Consider the following 17,539-nt stretch of genomic DNA (forward strand, 5'->3'; position numbering starts at 1 on the left):
GAGCTCTAGTGATTTATGTTTCCAAAGGAAATACCTTTTAGTAATAATTAACTCTCTCTGCAGCTGTTAAGTCCAAACATTGCAAATGTAAGAAATGAGGACAGAAAACTAAACAAAGAGCAAGAATTACCTACTTGTCCAAACTGAGACACACACAACTTGTAAAAACCTTTACGCGCTTTTTAAAAATTTGTTTGAATCACCTGTGTGATGTCCTTGTTAAATATCAAAGTAGATTAGCTTCAACAAGTCTATTGGAAAAAGCACTACCTTAAAAATACATAGTTCAAAGCCTTATCTAAAAAGTGTTTTCAGAGATAAAATTCTACATCTCTCAATGACATTGCATTATTCTCAAAACCTTGCATAATGTTACATTTTGAAACACTGACATTGATTAGCTGTCAAAAGAAAACAGAGCTTATTTGCATAATAGACAGTCAAGTAAAAAAAAAATCACAGAACTTGGCTATTTCTAAAAAACTGACTCTCAGAGTAGAAATAAAATTATTTTAAAAACTGGAGAAAACATTAAGGTTCAGTCAGACCTGTATTTTTCACTGGCAACAAGCACTGTGATTTTTTTTTTTTTAAATGAACTCACTTGAGGCTGTGTAAATATTCCTAGCCTTAATGATGTCTTATGTAGAGTAATGTAACAGCAGGTTAAAGTTTGCACCCCCCTATTTTGATACAAACTATGACAGGGTATTTCCAAAAGAGTCCCTTTGACATTAAATAGCTATTTTAAAATTTGTAATTAAAAAAACTAATCTTTAAACAGTACCAAAAACTAGGTAAACCAAGCCTCAATCAGTGGTAAGAGGACCTCTTCGTAAAGGGCAGGTAAATCCTCCTGTGGAGTGGTTACAACAATGCACAGAAATGACACCAGAAATACACACCAGAAGTTACAGGTCAACTGATTTACTGGAGTTGTGCAGTAATTTCCACCTTATGGTAATTTAAAGATTGTGGTATGGACCCAGAAAAAGATTTCCAAAACGATAAAATGCTGAGAGGAGACAGGGAAAAGTATCTGTCTTCCCACGCTGAGGATCTGATGGGCTGGAACGGGCAGCCCTGCCTTCAGCTGTGAGCTGCAGTGGTGGATGCACTCAGAACCAGAAGCCTGATGTTTAAACGTCCCACCACTGACATCCTGTCTAGATCCGTCATGGCTCACTGTGTCCCACTAAGGTCAGAATAAATAGCCATTTGGGGCAATTTCAACAGAAGTTGTGTGCACAGAGGCCAGCTTATAAAGTTCAGCCTCGCTTCTCTAATGCTGACGACCAGGTGTAATGCACTGCTCTGTTCTGTGCACGCTGGCTGCTATGCTTTTCTGATTACAAGTACGACTTACTTGCACCGCATGCTTGCACAACACTTCAAAAGTGTGAAGCATTAGCAATTCTAGAGTACAGTTAAACTTGATTGCAATTCCAGGACTAAAACACCTTAGCTTCTGGAAGCACAGATCAGACCCTTCACCTCTCCAGTGTCCCATGCTACATACAGGTTTCTGTGCTCACAACAGCCAGTGTGCACATCAAATAACATAAAAGTAATGCGCTGACATCAGCAGTGACCCAGGCTTTTCACTGGAGTCCAAAAGTCCTGTGAAAAATCTCAGTTTAACATGTAACTATTAGATTTTTAGTACACATCATGTCACAGAGTTAGTGTTTTCCTTACAAATATATGGCACTAAGTGTAAAACTTTATGACTTATTCCAAACAGTGTACGATACTTCACAGCAAAACTTTAAAAAGAATCCTCTAACTCCCACTTCTTCTAAATATACAGCTGGTGGGAGGCCAGGGTGTCCATGAACGGTCGCACAAGGTTGTCTGTCGAGAAGTAAAAGACCAAGCCAAAGGTAATGGAGATGGGAAGAGCAGGCAGTGCTTTCTTAAAAACAGCCAGTAATAAAAGAGTTAAGCATAAACCCTGCCAGAGAGAATAAAAAACACAAGGAGATATAGTAAGAAGCCCAGAAACACATCTGTCATCAACAAACTAATACACAAATAATAAGCTATATACACTGTACAGCAATTGAAGCCTGCCTGAGCTACCAGTGGCATGAGGTATGCTTGCCCACACCTTCATCTTTCACACAAGCTGGCCATGTATTTTCTTCAGCAATCTTGAGCACAGCTCTCTGCCGAGAAAGTGATATAAACAGCTAGTGCTGACATAAAGCTGACCCCGAGAAGTTAATTTATTTACAGATTATTTTACATTTTGTTCTATGCCATTATCTATGAAGTACTGATCCAGCAGATAAAAGCACTTAAATCCTGATGAACCACACAGATAAGGAGTTTCACTGGAGGACTAATACACAGCAGCATGTACTTCTAACACCTTCCCAGTTTTCCAGGTCTCTTGGGGTAAAAGACAACAAAAAAAAACCCCAAAACATCCACTGCTGTTGTTTTGACTGGATTGCTTACTATGATAGGTGAATTCTGGTTTTATCTGGACAGCAGGCCAAGAGCTGGTTTTTTGAGCATGTGTGAAAGCTTTTGTACATTTTGGGTAGACAGTATGCCTAAGTGCATTTAGGTATGGATTCCTTCTCTCATCTGAGCCCTTTTTTTTTTCCTCCATGATGACAAAACTGCAGAGACACTAGGCTCCAAAAATTTTAACAGCACCGTAAAAGAAACAGAATGGGACATTTTGCCTCATGGACAGACAAGAGAGAACACTCCCACCAGCGAAGGGGCCCTGTGCTGGACCCTAGGATATGGAGCTAGGTGATCCTTTAGGTTTCTCTGACCTGTGAGGTAGGAAAGCTACACTCAACACACTTTATTTACGTTAGTTCATTTCTAGTTCTCATGTTTTTTGATCCGTGATCTTCACAAGTGAAAGTCACTGTCTTTCACTATCCTTGGGATCTAAGTGAGGAAAGGGAGGCCCAAGAAGGACGGGATAATTCATTTTCTTCTACCTTCTATAACTCCTGCTGTTGCCCTTCTGGCTAGTTTCTATGAGGATGCTGGTGTAAACAGCAAGTTCCTAGTAATTATTTTCTACCTAGGTGAAGGTTCAACAGTGTGTGGTCATTAGACCTGGCAGGACCAAGTCCTTTAGCAGTTACAGTATGATTGTCATCTGCTTTTACTGACAATTTCCAAGGATTTTTAAGTGTCCTTCCTTCCTGTTTTTTCCAGCATGAATAGAAGAACAAGATAGGTCTTCATCCTCTTATTTAGCCGTTCTCCTTAGCAAAAGGGAGTTAACCTTTTCAACTACACTTGATAATCTATGTGGAGTTCATAATATTGACTTTTGTGGCTGACAGAAGTCCGCCATCTTTAACACTGAAGCAAACACACTAACAGTTCAGCTGTAACTGTTTTCCCTGGGGCTGTTTCACCCCCACCATCTCCACACTTGGCTCTGCTCTGAGGAATCCTCCCTCCCAGCCCGTATCGTTCAGCTTCTCCCAGCGGCTGTTTAAAGCCTGTCTTTATAGACAGAGCACTGGGCTGGGAAATCCACTGGTGGTTTCTCCTAAACACCCAGCATGCTACCTGCAGAGATTTAGCAGTGCTCAGCTGCTAGTACTTCTGGCAACGCTGCTGTGCTAAACAGGCTGTAACCGAGTTTTTAAAAGCTTGCTCACTTACTATGAGAATGGCTACAAAGCAGGCCAGCGTAGTATTCCAGTCTCCACTAGCTGTGGCAGCTGCTTTCCCAACAAGCACACTGTAAAATATGAAGTCTCCAAGGCCCAGCTTCACACCCCCTGAGAGAAGTGGAAAAAGAAAAGTGTTACTTCTGCCCCTCCTGTTCTGCTTCCTCCTGAACAAATTCTTGTCCCCTTGGGAGCAGGTGAAGGTTCCTGCTTAAATTGTCCACGTCACCAAGAGATGTCACTGGAACCACAACCCCAGAACAGATACTGCAGCAGCAAGAAGTAATACAGAGTCAGACTCAAGATCTTTGTTGCTCAACAAGTCACAACTCTTCAAATTAACTATGATTAGGCCAAACTGGGTAACAGAGTGTTAACCACAGTGAGTAAAAACGTCAGGCGCCGACTCTGACTACACTGAAAACAAGATATGAAGCTTCCCTTACTTTCCTCCTCCTCGAGTTCCTCAAACGAAGTGATGGGGCGGGTTGGAGCAGGACTCCTCGTCTCCAACATCTGAGAGTCTGCGTGTGAAGGGCTCCTGTGGTTCTCTCTCCCATCCTCAGCTTGGTTCCACAAAAATGGGCCAAGAAGAGCAGACAAAACAAACACACACAAGCGGTAGCTACATTTATAACTTGTTTTAATGCAGGAAATCCACATTTCTGTGAAGCTTCTCTGGAATGGGTAAGCCCTTTGTTTCTTGGAGGTGTGATCATCAGGACCAATTCAAGCAGAGCCATTTAGTGGCTTTGAGGAAAACACACGTTATTATTTGAAACAGTCGGAAGGGTACACATTCACAGCTTCCTTGGCAGCTACCCAGGTGTTCAATGGCTTTAACAAGTGAGTACATACGCAGAACTAAGCATTGCTCTGCACAGGCTAGCATAACAAGTAAAACCGAGTAAACTTAATATGCACTCCCACATTATTATATCTTTGGGGTGGAGGTGCTCAGGTATTCCTTAACTGGTGGTATGACAAAAATGGATGACTAAGAGGACTGCCATTTATGAGAAAAGTTCTGCCCTGAATCACACTGACATTGGGGCTGGGTGTTCACATGTAGTAAGTGGACACATTTCGTTGTTCACATATTTAATTTTTTTTTGTCCTGTTAAAAACATCTAACAGAGCCCTTGGTAGTGCTTTTGGAAGCAGCCAGTCTATGATATAGTACTCTATCTGACAGTTCCTATTTTTCAGAAGCGCTCATACAAACTTTCCAGTCCATGTCAGTCTGACAGGATGCTGCCGCTGCAGATGCAAGCAGACTGTGTTCCGGGACACACAGGGCTTCACAGTGGCATTCTGTATGCCTCAGCATGTAGTTTGCTCCTGCTCTGTGCCCAGTTTCAAAGCAGGATTGTGTCCCTGTGCTTTGTTAGTATGTCAGCTGCTTTATCCTGAAATAAGCAGCATGTTCAGTTATCAAGCCTTAGCGTACATTTATTGCTTTAACATAAAAAGATACTGTCATCTCTGAAGTGCAACAGGACCAGATGGGAAATCCTCCCAACACCACAAGTCAGATTTTATTCATTCACCTTCAAAACTGCAGTTTAACTTGCATTTCAAGAAGATAAAACCAAAGGCACAAAAATTACCACAGGACCGGCTAGAATGTAAACTTGGAACATATCAGCTGCTGTTGGGTAACTGCCCAAACATAAGCCCTTACCCAAGGGTAAATGTAAAGATGTTCATTTTCTTTGGCAGGGTAAGCCATATTGCACTTAAAGCTAGGTAGAAGCATGTCTGCTCCGTGGCAGTGGCCTGAATGCAACACACTGCAACGCACTTAAGTTCACCAGCTCATCGGCATTATATTTATGAGCCTATGTTGTAATTTACCAACCCCAGCTAGTAAAAATAGAAACCCCCAGTAGCCCACTTTCAGCTTTGACTTCAGTACATCTGAAGATGTGTGTTGGATAACACTTTTGTTGGGTTTTTTTGGTTTGTTGGTTTTTTAAATAAAGGCATCCTGAACACTGGAGCTTCCTACACCGTCTGGTCATCTTTGCTGCCAGCCCAAACAGCAGGTTTCAGAACATCACTGAGTTCTGCAACTAATGTATCAACAGTGAAAAAAAATGCATCCGTCAAGGTTCAGGGGCTTACATTTACTTGCAGTCTCAAACACACACATTCTTTCCATGGGACAGTACTCTCTATAGAAGCGTGACATGCAAGCAAACCTGCATCCCACGTCTGCTGACTTGGTCCTCCTGCTGCTGTGTCTGGCTTTGCCATTCCAACTGTCCACATCATAGCAGCTAGAAGAAAGACAGAAAGTAATCAGCTGCATAAAACATCGGTCACTATAGCTCAGAGGAGCTAAGTATTTAGCTGTCCCTAAAAATACAAACACTTGCTCCTGTAAATGCTTTTAAAACACTCACTCTTAGTTGGTTTCCCTAGGCACTTAGAAGGCAAAGTGGAAGAAAATTAAGGCAGTGCATCTATTCAGTTTTTAAGAAAGTCCCAGAGCACAAATAGCTAAGAGTCAGCATAGTCTGCTCTGTAGGCTAAAGAGAGCAAAAATCCAGAACTAGGGTCCTCATCCCCTTCGTTTTCTTCCTGGCTTCTGACTCTTCTCTTCAAAGAAAACAGTTGCCCAGGAAATGATGGTAGTACAAAAGGTAACCAGAGGTTAACTTACACAGCTTACTCCTCATGTTCTGCTAAAGGTAAAGCACACAAGTGCAGGAGTCAGGGTGCGTTTATCTCTGCCTGTTTGTTTTGGTTCTTTCCTGTCAAAATATTGGCTATTTCTGTTTTGGTTCCAAGAACAACTGAAGCATGTTTGGGGGTTTATTCTTGAGATGGATCCCTAAATTAAAAAGGAATACAAACCATTCTGAAGTCAGTGGAAGGGAACTCAAATCAGCTGTTTATGTAAGGGTGCATCAGTCTTCCTGTTTTTATAGAAGCTAAACTAAACAAAATAAGCCAAGGCAAACACAGTGCCTGCTTTTCCACTACAAGCTCACCCAAGGTGATGTTTTTGCATCTAGAGAGAGCCACAGAATGTGGTCTTGCAGTGGAGACACTGATGTTCTTGAATTGCATTCTCCTTTAGAGAAACTCTTGTTTGTTAACTAAAACATGTGAGAGACTTCATCTAGATTGTCTCAGGTCAGTATAACAGAATCTCCAGTAAAAGGGAGGTCAGCTGAAGCCAACAGAAGCTCTGCTTGGAACATATAAAAGCATTTATATAACATTAAATGCTTGGGAAAAAAAAAAAGATGAATTGGGTTGTGGGCATCCTCAACTTAGCACCTAACATTTGGAAATACCCGTTCATCTTACAAGCGATGTAATGAAAAAGTCACTGAGGTCCATGAAGCACTTAAGTCCAGGTCCCATGAGTGTTGAGTCACCTGCCTTCCAACTGCCTTAACCTTAAGCACCTTTGTGGATAAGGGCACCGGACACCATCATAGTTAAACAGCCCAAGAAAGCCAAGGAAGAGACGACTGATTTTGTTTGCAGAGCAATACTTGAATAGAGCCCTTTACAAAGCGAGCAGCCACACAATGAACAATAAAGCAAATATATTCTAAGCACTGCCATCCGTACAGTGCACAGAGCAAGAGGGCTACAAGAAAAATGGAACCTCATCACACGTTTAAAGTGTGTCTATAAAGTGTATGCACAAGGAATAAGTGTACTGAGCGAGCATCATCTAATCACAGAACCTCGCAAACACTATTGTCCATCTAACACAGGTTTTGTATGCAGAACTAAGGGGCATGTTCCGCACTGTATTCACGAAGGGATAAATCTACTTTTGAACATTTCAGCTTCACAAGGCAAATGTGGGCTCCCTTTGGCTAATTAGAGTTAGCACCATTGTAACTGATAAACAAGGCCTTCTACAAATGGTCTGTTCCAGAGCATAAATGTGCACCAATCTTAGGGCGAGGAAGTAACTAAAATAGTGCTCTTTGGTTTGACACAGAAACAGGTTACGAGTTTAATCTGGTTAAAAACATTAATATTCTAATCTTACTCACAGGAATATATTAATGCAGGAAAAATGGGCTCATTTCTCTCCTGTGCAGTTTCTACCAGCATTCTCAGTGGCCCCTTGGGACAGAGAACAGCCATCAGATCTGCAAAGAGAAAAGGGCCAGACAACCTCATCTCAAACTATTATGCATATTTTACATTCTTTATCTTTAAAAAGCTATTCTCCCCTCGAAATTACATCTATCGATATTAACTGGATGATTCCCTGAATGGCAGTTTCTGCCACTTTGCATAACTCTAGCTGTTCTAGTCCCTGAAGATGTTGTTCTCTTAAAATACCATCCCCCACGCTTAACGTAATAATAAGAGTTTTGATTGTGCTAATCCTATAAAAAGCCTCTTGAGAATACCATGTTATTTCTTTGAAAGTGGATGACAGCATTACATCGAGGTGTTAAATTTAATTAGAGGAGGACTGGGGGTACTTTGTTCACATTCCACAATCCATCGCTACGTACGCTGACTGTGTTTCACATGAATGAAGGCCTTTGGTCCAGTTCCTCTTTGCCTACCCTCTCTCCTCCATCAGAGCTCCTCACCAATCTGAATGTTACCTCCCAGCCGCTTCTTGTTCTGCAGGTTCTCTTGAAACTTTTAACTCATATCAAAATCCATGATCTGTCGATAACTGTAAACAAAACCACGCCTACCATGCAGTCAGATGTGGTTCAGTACTTCCCTGACTTGGTGTTCCACTTCAAAAGACATGGTAGGGGTACAGTACCTACATGAACAAGTTAGCAAGAGACAAGCCAGGGAGTCAACTCAATTGCCCATCTGCCTCTTTCTAAAGCTGTTAGCACCATAAAGTTGTTTTTTGAATGACATACACAGTCCTGAGATTGCCTCAGAGTAACCTCTCCATGAGCCACACCTTGAGAGTCACAACCCAGACTTACCATAGATGGATATTGCACCTAGAATCACCCATGCTGACCACTCAGGTAGATATTTAATGAAAACCAGTGCCATCAGAGCACTGATCATAATGAGATACGCTTGCTGGAGCTGCAAGGGACCTTTCCAGTGTATGCAAATCATTCCAACAGCTCCAAAATTCCAGATGACTAAGAACAGAGTGGGGTAATCCATGGCCACGTTGTACGTCTTCAATACTTCACTGGAATACAACAAGAAAATTTAGCTAAGCAATAAAAGCAACAGACACGCAAAGCATCCTACTAGCTGTAGTTAAACAAACCTCCTGCTACACCAGGAGGAAGCAGGATAGAAGCAGCTCTCATCATGAAGGGGGAACCTGCCTTGCGGCCAACTGCTGCTCTTCACTCTCTGTTCCTCCTGCAGGAGATGGACATGCTACGTGCGCAAACAAGCACCACAGTGCCTTAGTCCTAAGGTCAACAGGGATTCCAAGGGTTTGAGCAGGCAGGATTTCAAGTCTTAACTGAACACAGGCCTGTGGCTACATGACCGTCTGCAGCAAAGAAGTCATGTAAGAGTCATCCCACCAGATGCATGATGCTCACAGTCAAAGATGAAAAGTTTTAACAAGTGTCACCAGCAAGTTAAAAGCTTGGTTCTACCTGAACTGGGAGCTAAGGGAATGAGCTCGAAACAACGTAGTCTGAGAAAAAGGCAAGACAAATCAGAGAACCAACTCAGCACATAAAGTTCCTTTCCACTTGCTTCTCAACATGTAATTCAGGGCCTCTGTACCACGAGGTTCAGCCTGTTCATTTCATGCTCGTGGTATTGCTTCCCAGTGATTTTTGTAGAGTAGACACTGTAAAATCAGGCATTGCCTATTAAAGACCTCATTTTCTATTTTTTTTTTTTTTTAAGAAAGCTATCTCATTCTAACAATTTTTAAACCTCCATTTGGAGAAGGGGAAATATTCCTTTCCTTGTTCAAGTTGGGGATTTTCTGCAAAGAGGTGAGGGAGCCCTGAACTGCCAGGTTACCTGCACCATTCCCACTTACCCGAGATATATGTAGGTAAAGAGGAAGAGCAGCATCAAAGAGGACAGGATGAGCCAGCCATGGATGAACTATCAAGGGCAAGAAGAGACAGTAATTGAAGGGGCTGTTCCCCCTCGCGCAGGTCACGGTGCTGCATGCACTATTGACAGAGCTTCCTATTGTCCAACAGTTTCCTTCCTCACTCTTCCTCCAGTTTCCAAAGACCCTGCCTTCCCCACTGCCAGTGAGGGAGGAGGGACAGCCAGTTGCTCCCAGTTCTCCCAAACTCTTACATTTTTTATTCTATCCCTTGGTGTTTGTTTTCATTGGTTTGGCTGGTTTTTTTTAGTCTCTTTCCTATCCATTTCCATGGGTATCCATAGTGGCTCCTAGCTTAGACAGGTAAGCACATCCTCTCTGCTTGGTGGGGAGGAGGAGAGGTTTGCCCAAGGCTGTACAATAAATCCATCTCAGGGCCAAGTTTAAAAAGCAGCAATGGCCAGTGCTCAAATGTTGGGCTGGTACCACATATAACAACTCCCTGGGCACCACAAAACCTGAATGTGCCTTTCCCTCCAAGCCTTGTCCCCTTCCACCAGAGCCTCCACAGGCAGGAAGAATACCAGTTTCCCCAAAGCTTGTCTGAACCTTCTTAAGAGAAGGCACTTGCAGTAAATGGTACAAACTGCAAAACCTCTTGATCAGGTGGAGAAGGCTCAGACCTGACTAACACAAAGTAGCAGGCCTTGTTTTTAAGAGCCTACCATTAGCGACAAAATAACAGCAAAGCATATTCGGGGGCACAGCTCTACCACCACTGACAACGGCTTCTGTACAGTATGATTCTTGCTATGACTAAGATGTGGACTAGCCAGTGCAGTGCCTGTATCTCTCACTGACACGCAAGGCCCACTTGAACTCAAGTTCACAGCATATAGGTGGAAAAGGCTCTGGCGTGAATGCTTTACCTTGTAGCAGCGATATTTATAGAGCAGAACTAGGAACACCGTCATTACAACGATGACGCTGATCATTATGATGGTGTTCAACACCGAGTTCAAGAGACGCTGGCCCACAGATGGGGTATCCTCACTGAAAGGGGTGTAGATCCTGCAGGATAAAGCAAAAGCCATACAAAGTACATACATTCTCTTCTAACTAACTGCCCCAAGATAAAACCAGACCTCTCTGTGTGTGGGAAAGAAGGGGAGGTATGACTGCCAAGGACAGCAAACATGAGATGTAGCCTCTGAAGGGGCTGGGCTCCAGTTAATTATCAACTAAAGATTAGTGGTCTCTATCAAAAGCACATTCCTACAGCAAAGCTGTGGCTGGCAGAGCTCTAAACAAAACGACCTAGAGTATAAATGACTTCATTTAAGTTTGGTAACTTCTCTCCAGGCCACAAATTTTTATTGCATGCTCTGGACCCTCTCGATGATAACCATAAAGATACATCCCAGGTGCTGTCCTGAAAGGGGGGGACCCTTTCTTTCCACACTTGATGGGAGGGTCTTGGACTCTTTCATCACCCCGCACCCCCACCATTTTGTTTCCTTTGGTTCAGTTCAAGGGACCACAGTCCCCGTTTCTCCACCTGCCGTGTGAAGCACAGTTAGAGCCCCAGGAGTGCTCTCAGGCACAGTGAGCAAGAGCTGGATGGAATTACGTATCCACACCATGAGTCTTTAGGAACCAGAAATGTCATCAGGAAATGAGACACTCATCCAAATGAACATGCTATTCCCCGATTGCTGCCAGCTAGTGGGTGAACAGACTAGGAGTTCAGCCTGGGCCTTTTATGCTGCAGTATGAAGCAACTTCATTATTACGCTGCTCACAGGCTTCACTTATGACAGCACTAACGAATCAGTGTAATGCAGGTATGGAAAGACTCACACAGATGAACGTAGCATACTTTAGTAAGATCTTTGTATGTTTACACAGCCACCTTTAGCTGTGTAAAGGCTCTCCCAACCTGCCAAGGAAGTACTCTGTGTACACAGACACGCGTGCGTGGAACGTATGTGTAAAGCTAGGGATCCCATGTACTCAGAGGCTGTTTTGAAGACCCCACTTACAGCTGCCCGTTTTTCTCCGTATAGAAGCGCACTGACTTTATGGTGGCGACGACAACAATCATACAAAGGGTGACAGGCACAAAGAGCATGATTACATGCTTTGCTCCATATTTCAGAGTCAGTTCCTCCTCTTCATTTTCCAAGGCGCTTTCTCTCACTGGAACACCCGAGTCAGACATATCCCCATCAGCAATATTGTTAGGGCTACGGCTGCTACCTGTTCGCCTCTTCTGAAAAGAAATATTAGCAAATATATAAGACCTTCTTTTCTATGTGTTCAAAGCTTCATTCCATCATATTTCAACTTGTTCCTAATAGGAAGGTACCAATTGAACAATACAATTAGAAATTCTGTTACAAATAGGCTGCACTGGAGTTTTTAAACCAAAACCATGAATATCTAAGGGCCTCTTCAAGTCCAAATATATAGATAGACACATGCACATGAAAGGCAAGGTGCACAGAACTGAGAAAGAAGAAACATCATCTGAGGTGGCATAAGCTTGATCAGTTCCTCCTCCCACAGCAATGCTGTGCTTGCTTTATCCCGATGCTTTGCTGGCAGCAGGACTAGATTCTGTTCTAACATTTGCTGCATTTGACCAGAACGGATAAAGGGTTCCTGGCAAAACAAGAAGGCTGAAAAGGATATCCTGCAAGAGTCATATGTGCATCAGGTCCTGATTAAAAGCCTGTATCTTTACCAAAAGGAAGGAAAAGGGAGGAGTATATATGGAGATGAAAAGGGGGAAAAGTCACAGTGGAGGAAATAGGAACAGGCACTGCTGCTGCTGGCTGAGAGAGTGACACCAGAGAAACAGCACTGGCCACAGCCAGTCCTAGAAGCCAGTCTGCTGGGAGGGATTGAGGGGTAGCAGGACTACATCTATCATCATACCCCATTTCTTCACTCCCCGGGAAGGACGCATACCTACCCTATGTGCCTGCACTTCCCCTGCTTGTGAGGCTTGCAGGCCATCCTGGTAGGAGGGTACTGGCGGGCTCTCTGCAGACATCAGGGATGTTCTCTCATTGCAGGGCTCCTCCTCGCTGTCCGAGTTGTTCATGAATGCGATCATTATCGCTTTCCCAGGGAGCACTCAGGAGGAGCACAGCCAAGCACTACTCAAGGCTGAGGGGACAAGCAGAGCAGAAGGAATGAGAAACAGTGAACACCGCAATGCAAACAATTGGAAGTCTGAAGAGGAGACAATTTCAGCAGAGAGGCTACAGCACGCTGTGGAACTCCATCTCCTTCTAACAGCTGACTTAGCCTGCTGTCACCCCAGGCATGACAATCCGTTCAGTTAAAGTCATGGTGACTTTTGCGGTCAGGGAGAACAGCAAAATGCAGCACTGAAGCAATTTAATACTTTTTCTTTGCCACAGGTTTCACAGTTGCCTCCTCTATTTTCCCTCTCCCATTAGTACACCTTGACTTTCACAAAGGAAGTTTCTTAGTGCTTAGTGTTCGTTTTGCATGGGCCAAACAAGGCTTCACCTCAAATGCTGGCTGCCTGCTAGAAAGCTAAGAGAGCTCAGCTCTTACACAACACTCCTGCAAGCATCAGGAGGTAACAGAAGTTTCTTAGTAACCCAGAGCCTTCGCTTTACATGAGCCACTAACCAGGAGTGACATGCTGTCTTCCCTGTTATGACTGTTTATTAACCAGATGAGTTTCATAAGCAGTTCCTCTCTTTGCCCATGGACAAGGACAGGTTTGTGTAGAAAGGGAAAGACCTGCCCCCTTAGGCAAGCCACTTTTTTTTTTTCCCCTTACGTTGCCTTGTGATTAAAAGCAAAACCACTTGGACGGGCAACAACTTCGAGTATAAAAGCGGAGGCTAGAAACGTTTGGCCTCTTTCCACCTACTACTGTGCAGAAAAACAAGCAAAGCAGTGGCACAGTGCAGAGAGGAAAGGAACAGCTCTTCTTTCTAGACACCAGAGAGAAAAGGTGCACTGCCCCGGATGCTACAAAACAGCCTTAAAGCCAGGATTTCAGGACGTTCTAAAGGCAGGTGGTAGGAAAATTCCTTTTAGCCTTTATTAAGTCAGCTTAACAAAGCAACTGGAGTAAATAAGGCTAATTCAGTCACCTTTTGATTCTCAGCCACCTGTCCATAAGCAAAACCAGACCTCTAATGCATTGTTAAGCTGTAATATCTACAAGAACACCTCCTCTCCTCTGCAGTATTTTACCCAAGTATCTTGCGAGAAAAAGCCTGTGTCTCTCAGGAAATATGTCCAATTCTGAAGAGGAAGCTGAAGAAGCCATGTGACTTGCACGCAGTCACTTAAATCTGAATCATGCATTCACAGTCCAGCCAGTACACTATGCTGTCTATCAGCCAGCTTGAGAGGCCGGATACTTTGAAGATCTGTGAGATATTCTTGCTTCTCACTAAAGAAACTGAAATCTGGCACCTTCAAGAAATTTTAGAATGTCAACTCAATCTGCCCGAGTGAAACATTTTTCAGACATCTGCTCCTCCCCTTCCTTCTCTTCAAGCCTTTTCATATCATTTTGTTCCTCTTTTAGTGATAAAAGTGGTACAGTTACGGGAAACAAAGGGGTAGCCCTTGAGCCAGGCCAGTCAGCTTCACAGTAACACTGTGTTCTTACTGAGTGAGATGCCTAACACCTGCATTTGTGTGCTTATTTCTTACAGAGCCCGAAGTCTCCACTCTGGGTACTTAACACGCTCTTCTGACTGAATATGTGGGGGCTCATAATTTATAGTTGAGAGCCTAGATTCTGGTTCAGTTATAGGATTTAGGCCTTCTTTAAAGAAGTCGGGTACATAAAGTCATTCAATCATGACACTTCTGGATCTGTGAACAGGTTAAGTTATGCATGCCACGGGATCTGTGACCCACAGAATTTAAATAACTCTCAAAACCTTCTGCCCACGTCAGAGACCAGGGAAGAAATAAAGATCTACTCTCTGATAGTTTGGAACCAATATTAGGTTTTAACAACCCAACAAAAATATTAAAGAACTTTTTCTCCCACTATTTAAGAAACTGCAACACAATTTTTGCTATATGAACAGAGCAATTCTGCAGAGGATTTAGAAGGGACAGCCAATTAGCCTACTTTCAACACCCTAGTTGTGCCCACTGGAGGAGTTAAACCAATAGCAAAAACACAGTACTAATTACTAACCTCCACGATTACATGAAAAAAGAATCTTATTTGTAATACAGCTGGTTTTAAGATGGACATTTTCTGTTATTCTCCTTCAACAAGGATATGGACAAATGCAAAGATGCAACAATACTTGTGGTCAGCAGGCAGACTCAGGCCTGAACACAGCTTTACTGTCCCTTGTTTACAAGGCTTTGATTTCAGTGAGGGCTGACACAAACAGAGCCCGATGCATCTGGGATTTTACAGGAGCTCCTGTGGCAACCAGCCCTCAACAAATCCTCAGACGCTGTACTCACAGCTGCCTTAAACTGACCTAAATATGTGGTCTTGCCACAGGGGTTGTCCCACAACCCTCAGTCTCTCTGGTGCCAACACCAGGTGCTCATCAGCTGTCTAGCTCCTTTGAAAAAACAACGGGCACTTGTTTTCCTTTGCTTTCACAGAGCCAGGTTCCAGCAGGACTGGCTCCCTGGCTGGCTATGCGAGCAGCCCCAGTGCTCACAGGAGGAAAAGGGAGCACTGGGCCGTCCCCCTTCCAGTAGGGCCCAGCCTTACGGTGGCGAGCCCTCTGCTCACTCCCAGACAACCAGCCCACCCTCACCTCAGGTCTGCAACACCTATGGCAGCATGGCTCTTAGCCAAGCAGCGGTCTTTGACATACGGTTTGCAGAGGCAGGAGCACCGGCCCTCCCCCTCTGCCCCACCATGGATGCAGCAGGGAGTCTGTCTAATGCCACTATTTATTCATCAGAGCTGCACTTTGAACGGGCACCAAGGCTGTGCTGGCTGCCAGAGAGAGCTTTGGTTTAAGCAGTCTGTCCTTCAGGGGAGGAAGGACCAGCCTGGTCACTCTCACCTCCACCTACCCAGCACAGCGGGAAAGAAGAGAAAGCTTCTGCCCTGGGGGCTGGCTTGCCAAACAGAAAGGGAGCCACAGAGCACCAGGCAACCAAGAAAGGGGTGTTACAAAGCCAAACTGTTTTCCGATATCATTTCACCAGTTAAACTAAGGGAAGGGGCCTTGCAGAAATGATTTCTGCCTCCCAAGGATGCTGGGTACCCCATAATGGAAAGCACGGGAACCTTCTTTCCTAGTCGTGCGCGTGACACCAAATATATCGGTGCATACTGACTGTGTTTTCCTAGACTGAGCTGAAAAGGGGGAAGGACAGTTCAGGAAAGGAAAGCATGGAGGGCTGAAACAAGCACACTTCCCTTCTGGCTATAGCAACAGGAGGAGCTTTCGGGGTGGGGTACAAATGCAAGCTGTATCTATGTTCACAGATAGAGCTATAGAGCATGGTCTACCAAACACAGTAAACGAAGCAGATGAACAATACGTGCCAGACCACCATCAAACTGATCCAGTAGGTTGCAGGGCATCAGGCAAGGTTTTCCTCTTTTCCTCTGTGGATGGATTCAAACCATTAGGTCCCGTTCAAAAATCATATTATTTTTAAGAGCCAAAAGACCAAACTCTCAAAACCGTATGGCAAAAATGAAAGGGGACAAAAACTAGATCAGTAGTAAGTACTTATAATGGAGCAGCTGAGGTGGGAATATGACTCCTGCTTTACAGCAGTCTTGTGAAGCCTGCAGGAGAGAAGGAGTCACCATTTCTCTTGTTCCAGATGTCCTTCGTGCAAGGGACCTCCTTCCTCAACTGCGATAAATCAGCTTTATGGATTTTGATGAAACTGGGCCAATTCACACTAACATTAGGATCTAGCCTCAGTTTGCCTTTTCATTTCATGCTGCAATATCACTGTGCTGCAAACAAACCTAAATCCTTTGCTTTGCATTTCATCCATCACAAATAATACCAGTACAATATACAGCACAGAACAGCTGCTACAGGCTGGCAGAATACTTAATAATCCACCTGAGAGTTAAAATGCCTGCTTATATGTATTGTTCTCTTTGGTGGCAATTAGATGAAGAGAATTAGTTTTCCTTTGCTATGTTTAGATCAAGGGGAAGCTTTGGGCTGACACTGACAGCCCGATTCTCTTCCAAGTTTCGGCTGTAGTAATCACTGCTGTTGGCAAATACGAAGAAGAGGAAAAAACTTTGAAGAAATCCTAAGCGGTGGGGCCAAAATTAGGAGGAAAGATTTCCAGGTTCTTGCCCATAAATAAAACCAGAACGTGCATGCTGCTAAAATGACCAGGGGTCTTGGAACACCGTCTCAGTGGTCAAAAGAAAACTTGCAAATGCCATTCACTTTCAGCCCCAGAATGCAAAAATAACAAAACATGAGATACTATGGGAAGTTGTAAGAATTTGTAGCCCTCTTTCTCCTTTTTAGGGCACGCCAACATAGCTGAACCAGCACTACTTTCTTTTGCCCCACATGAAAGGCACGGCATAGCCCCAAAGGGTTATTTTGCTGGCAGAGCTGAAATCAGACCCTCCCCAAGAGCCTCAGAAGGATTATTTGCCAGCAAATAATACACTAGCAGTCAACTTCTCGTCACAGCATAAAAGCGCCACAGCCCTGCAGACCTACTTACACCAGTAAAACCTCAAAGCCTGGGTCAGCCTTCACGCGCAGGAGCAGCTACTCGCGTTGGTCCTAATGCTGCCAGGGGCATCTGAGCCAGCAGGCGCTGGAGGTGACACACCAGGGACACCCAAGGACACCTGTCTTGGGGCTGGGTTCCCGCGTCCTACCCGAGCGCC

General features: G+C 44.0%; 1 protein-coding gene across 3 annotated transcripts; it reads right to left on the reverse strand.

Annotated features, from left to right (window-relative positions):
* Positions 1-579: 579 nt before the first annotated feature.
* Positions 580-17,394, reverse strand: PSEN2 (presenilin 2). Of its 3 annotated transcripts, XM_009333637.1 has the most exons (11): positions 17,371-17,394; positions 12,638-12,834; positions 11,703-11,932; positions 10,590-10,731; positions 9,643-9,710; positions 8,600-8,820; positions 7,685-7,783; positions 5,861-5,938; positions 4,103-4,222; positions 3,649-3,767; positions 580-1,954 (listed from the first exon to the last, which is right to left on the reverse strand). In XM_009333637.1, the coding sequence occupies exons 2-11, from the start codon at positions 12,779-12,781 to the stop codon at positions 1,799-1,801; spliced, it is 1,377 nt and encodes a 458-aa protein (XP_009331912.1). In that variant the 5' UTR covers positions 12,782-12,834; positions 17,371-17,394; the 3' UTR covers positions 580-1,798. The 3 variants fall into 3 exon arrangements, with proteins under 3 accessions (XP_009331912.1, XP_009331913.1, XP_009331911.1); XM_009333638.1 differs by lacking the exon at positions 17,371-17,394 and having other exon boundaries at positions 11,703-11,929; positions 12,638-14,810; XM_009333636.1 differs by lacking the exon at positions 17,371-17,394 and having other exon boundaries at positions 12,638-14,808.
* Positions 17,395-17,539: the final 145 nt, after the last annotated feature.

This window comes from Pygoscelis adeliae, unplaced genomic scaffold, assembly GCF_000699105.1.
Source record: "Pygoscelis adeliae isolate BGI_AS28 unplaced genomic scaffold, ASM69910v1 Scaffold1, whole genome shotgun sequence".
NCBI classification, from domain to species: Eukaryota; Metazoa; Chordata; class Aves; order Sphenisciformes; family Spheniscidae; genus Pygoscelis; species Pygoscelis adeliae.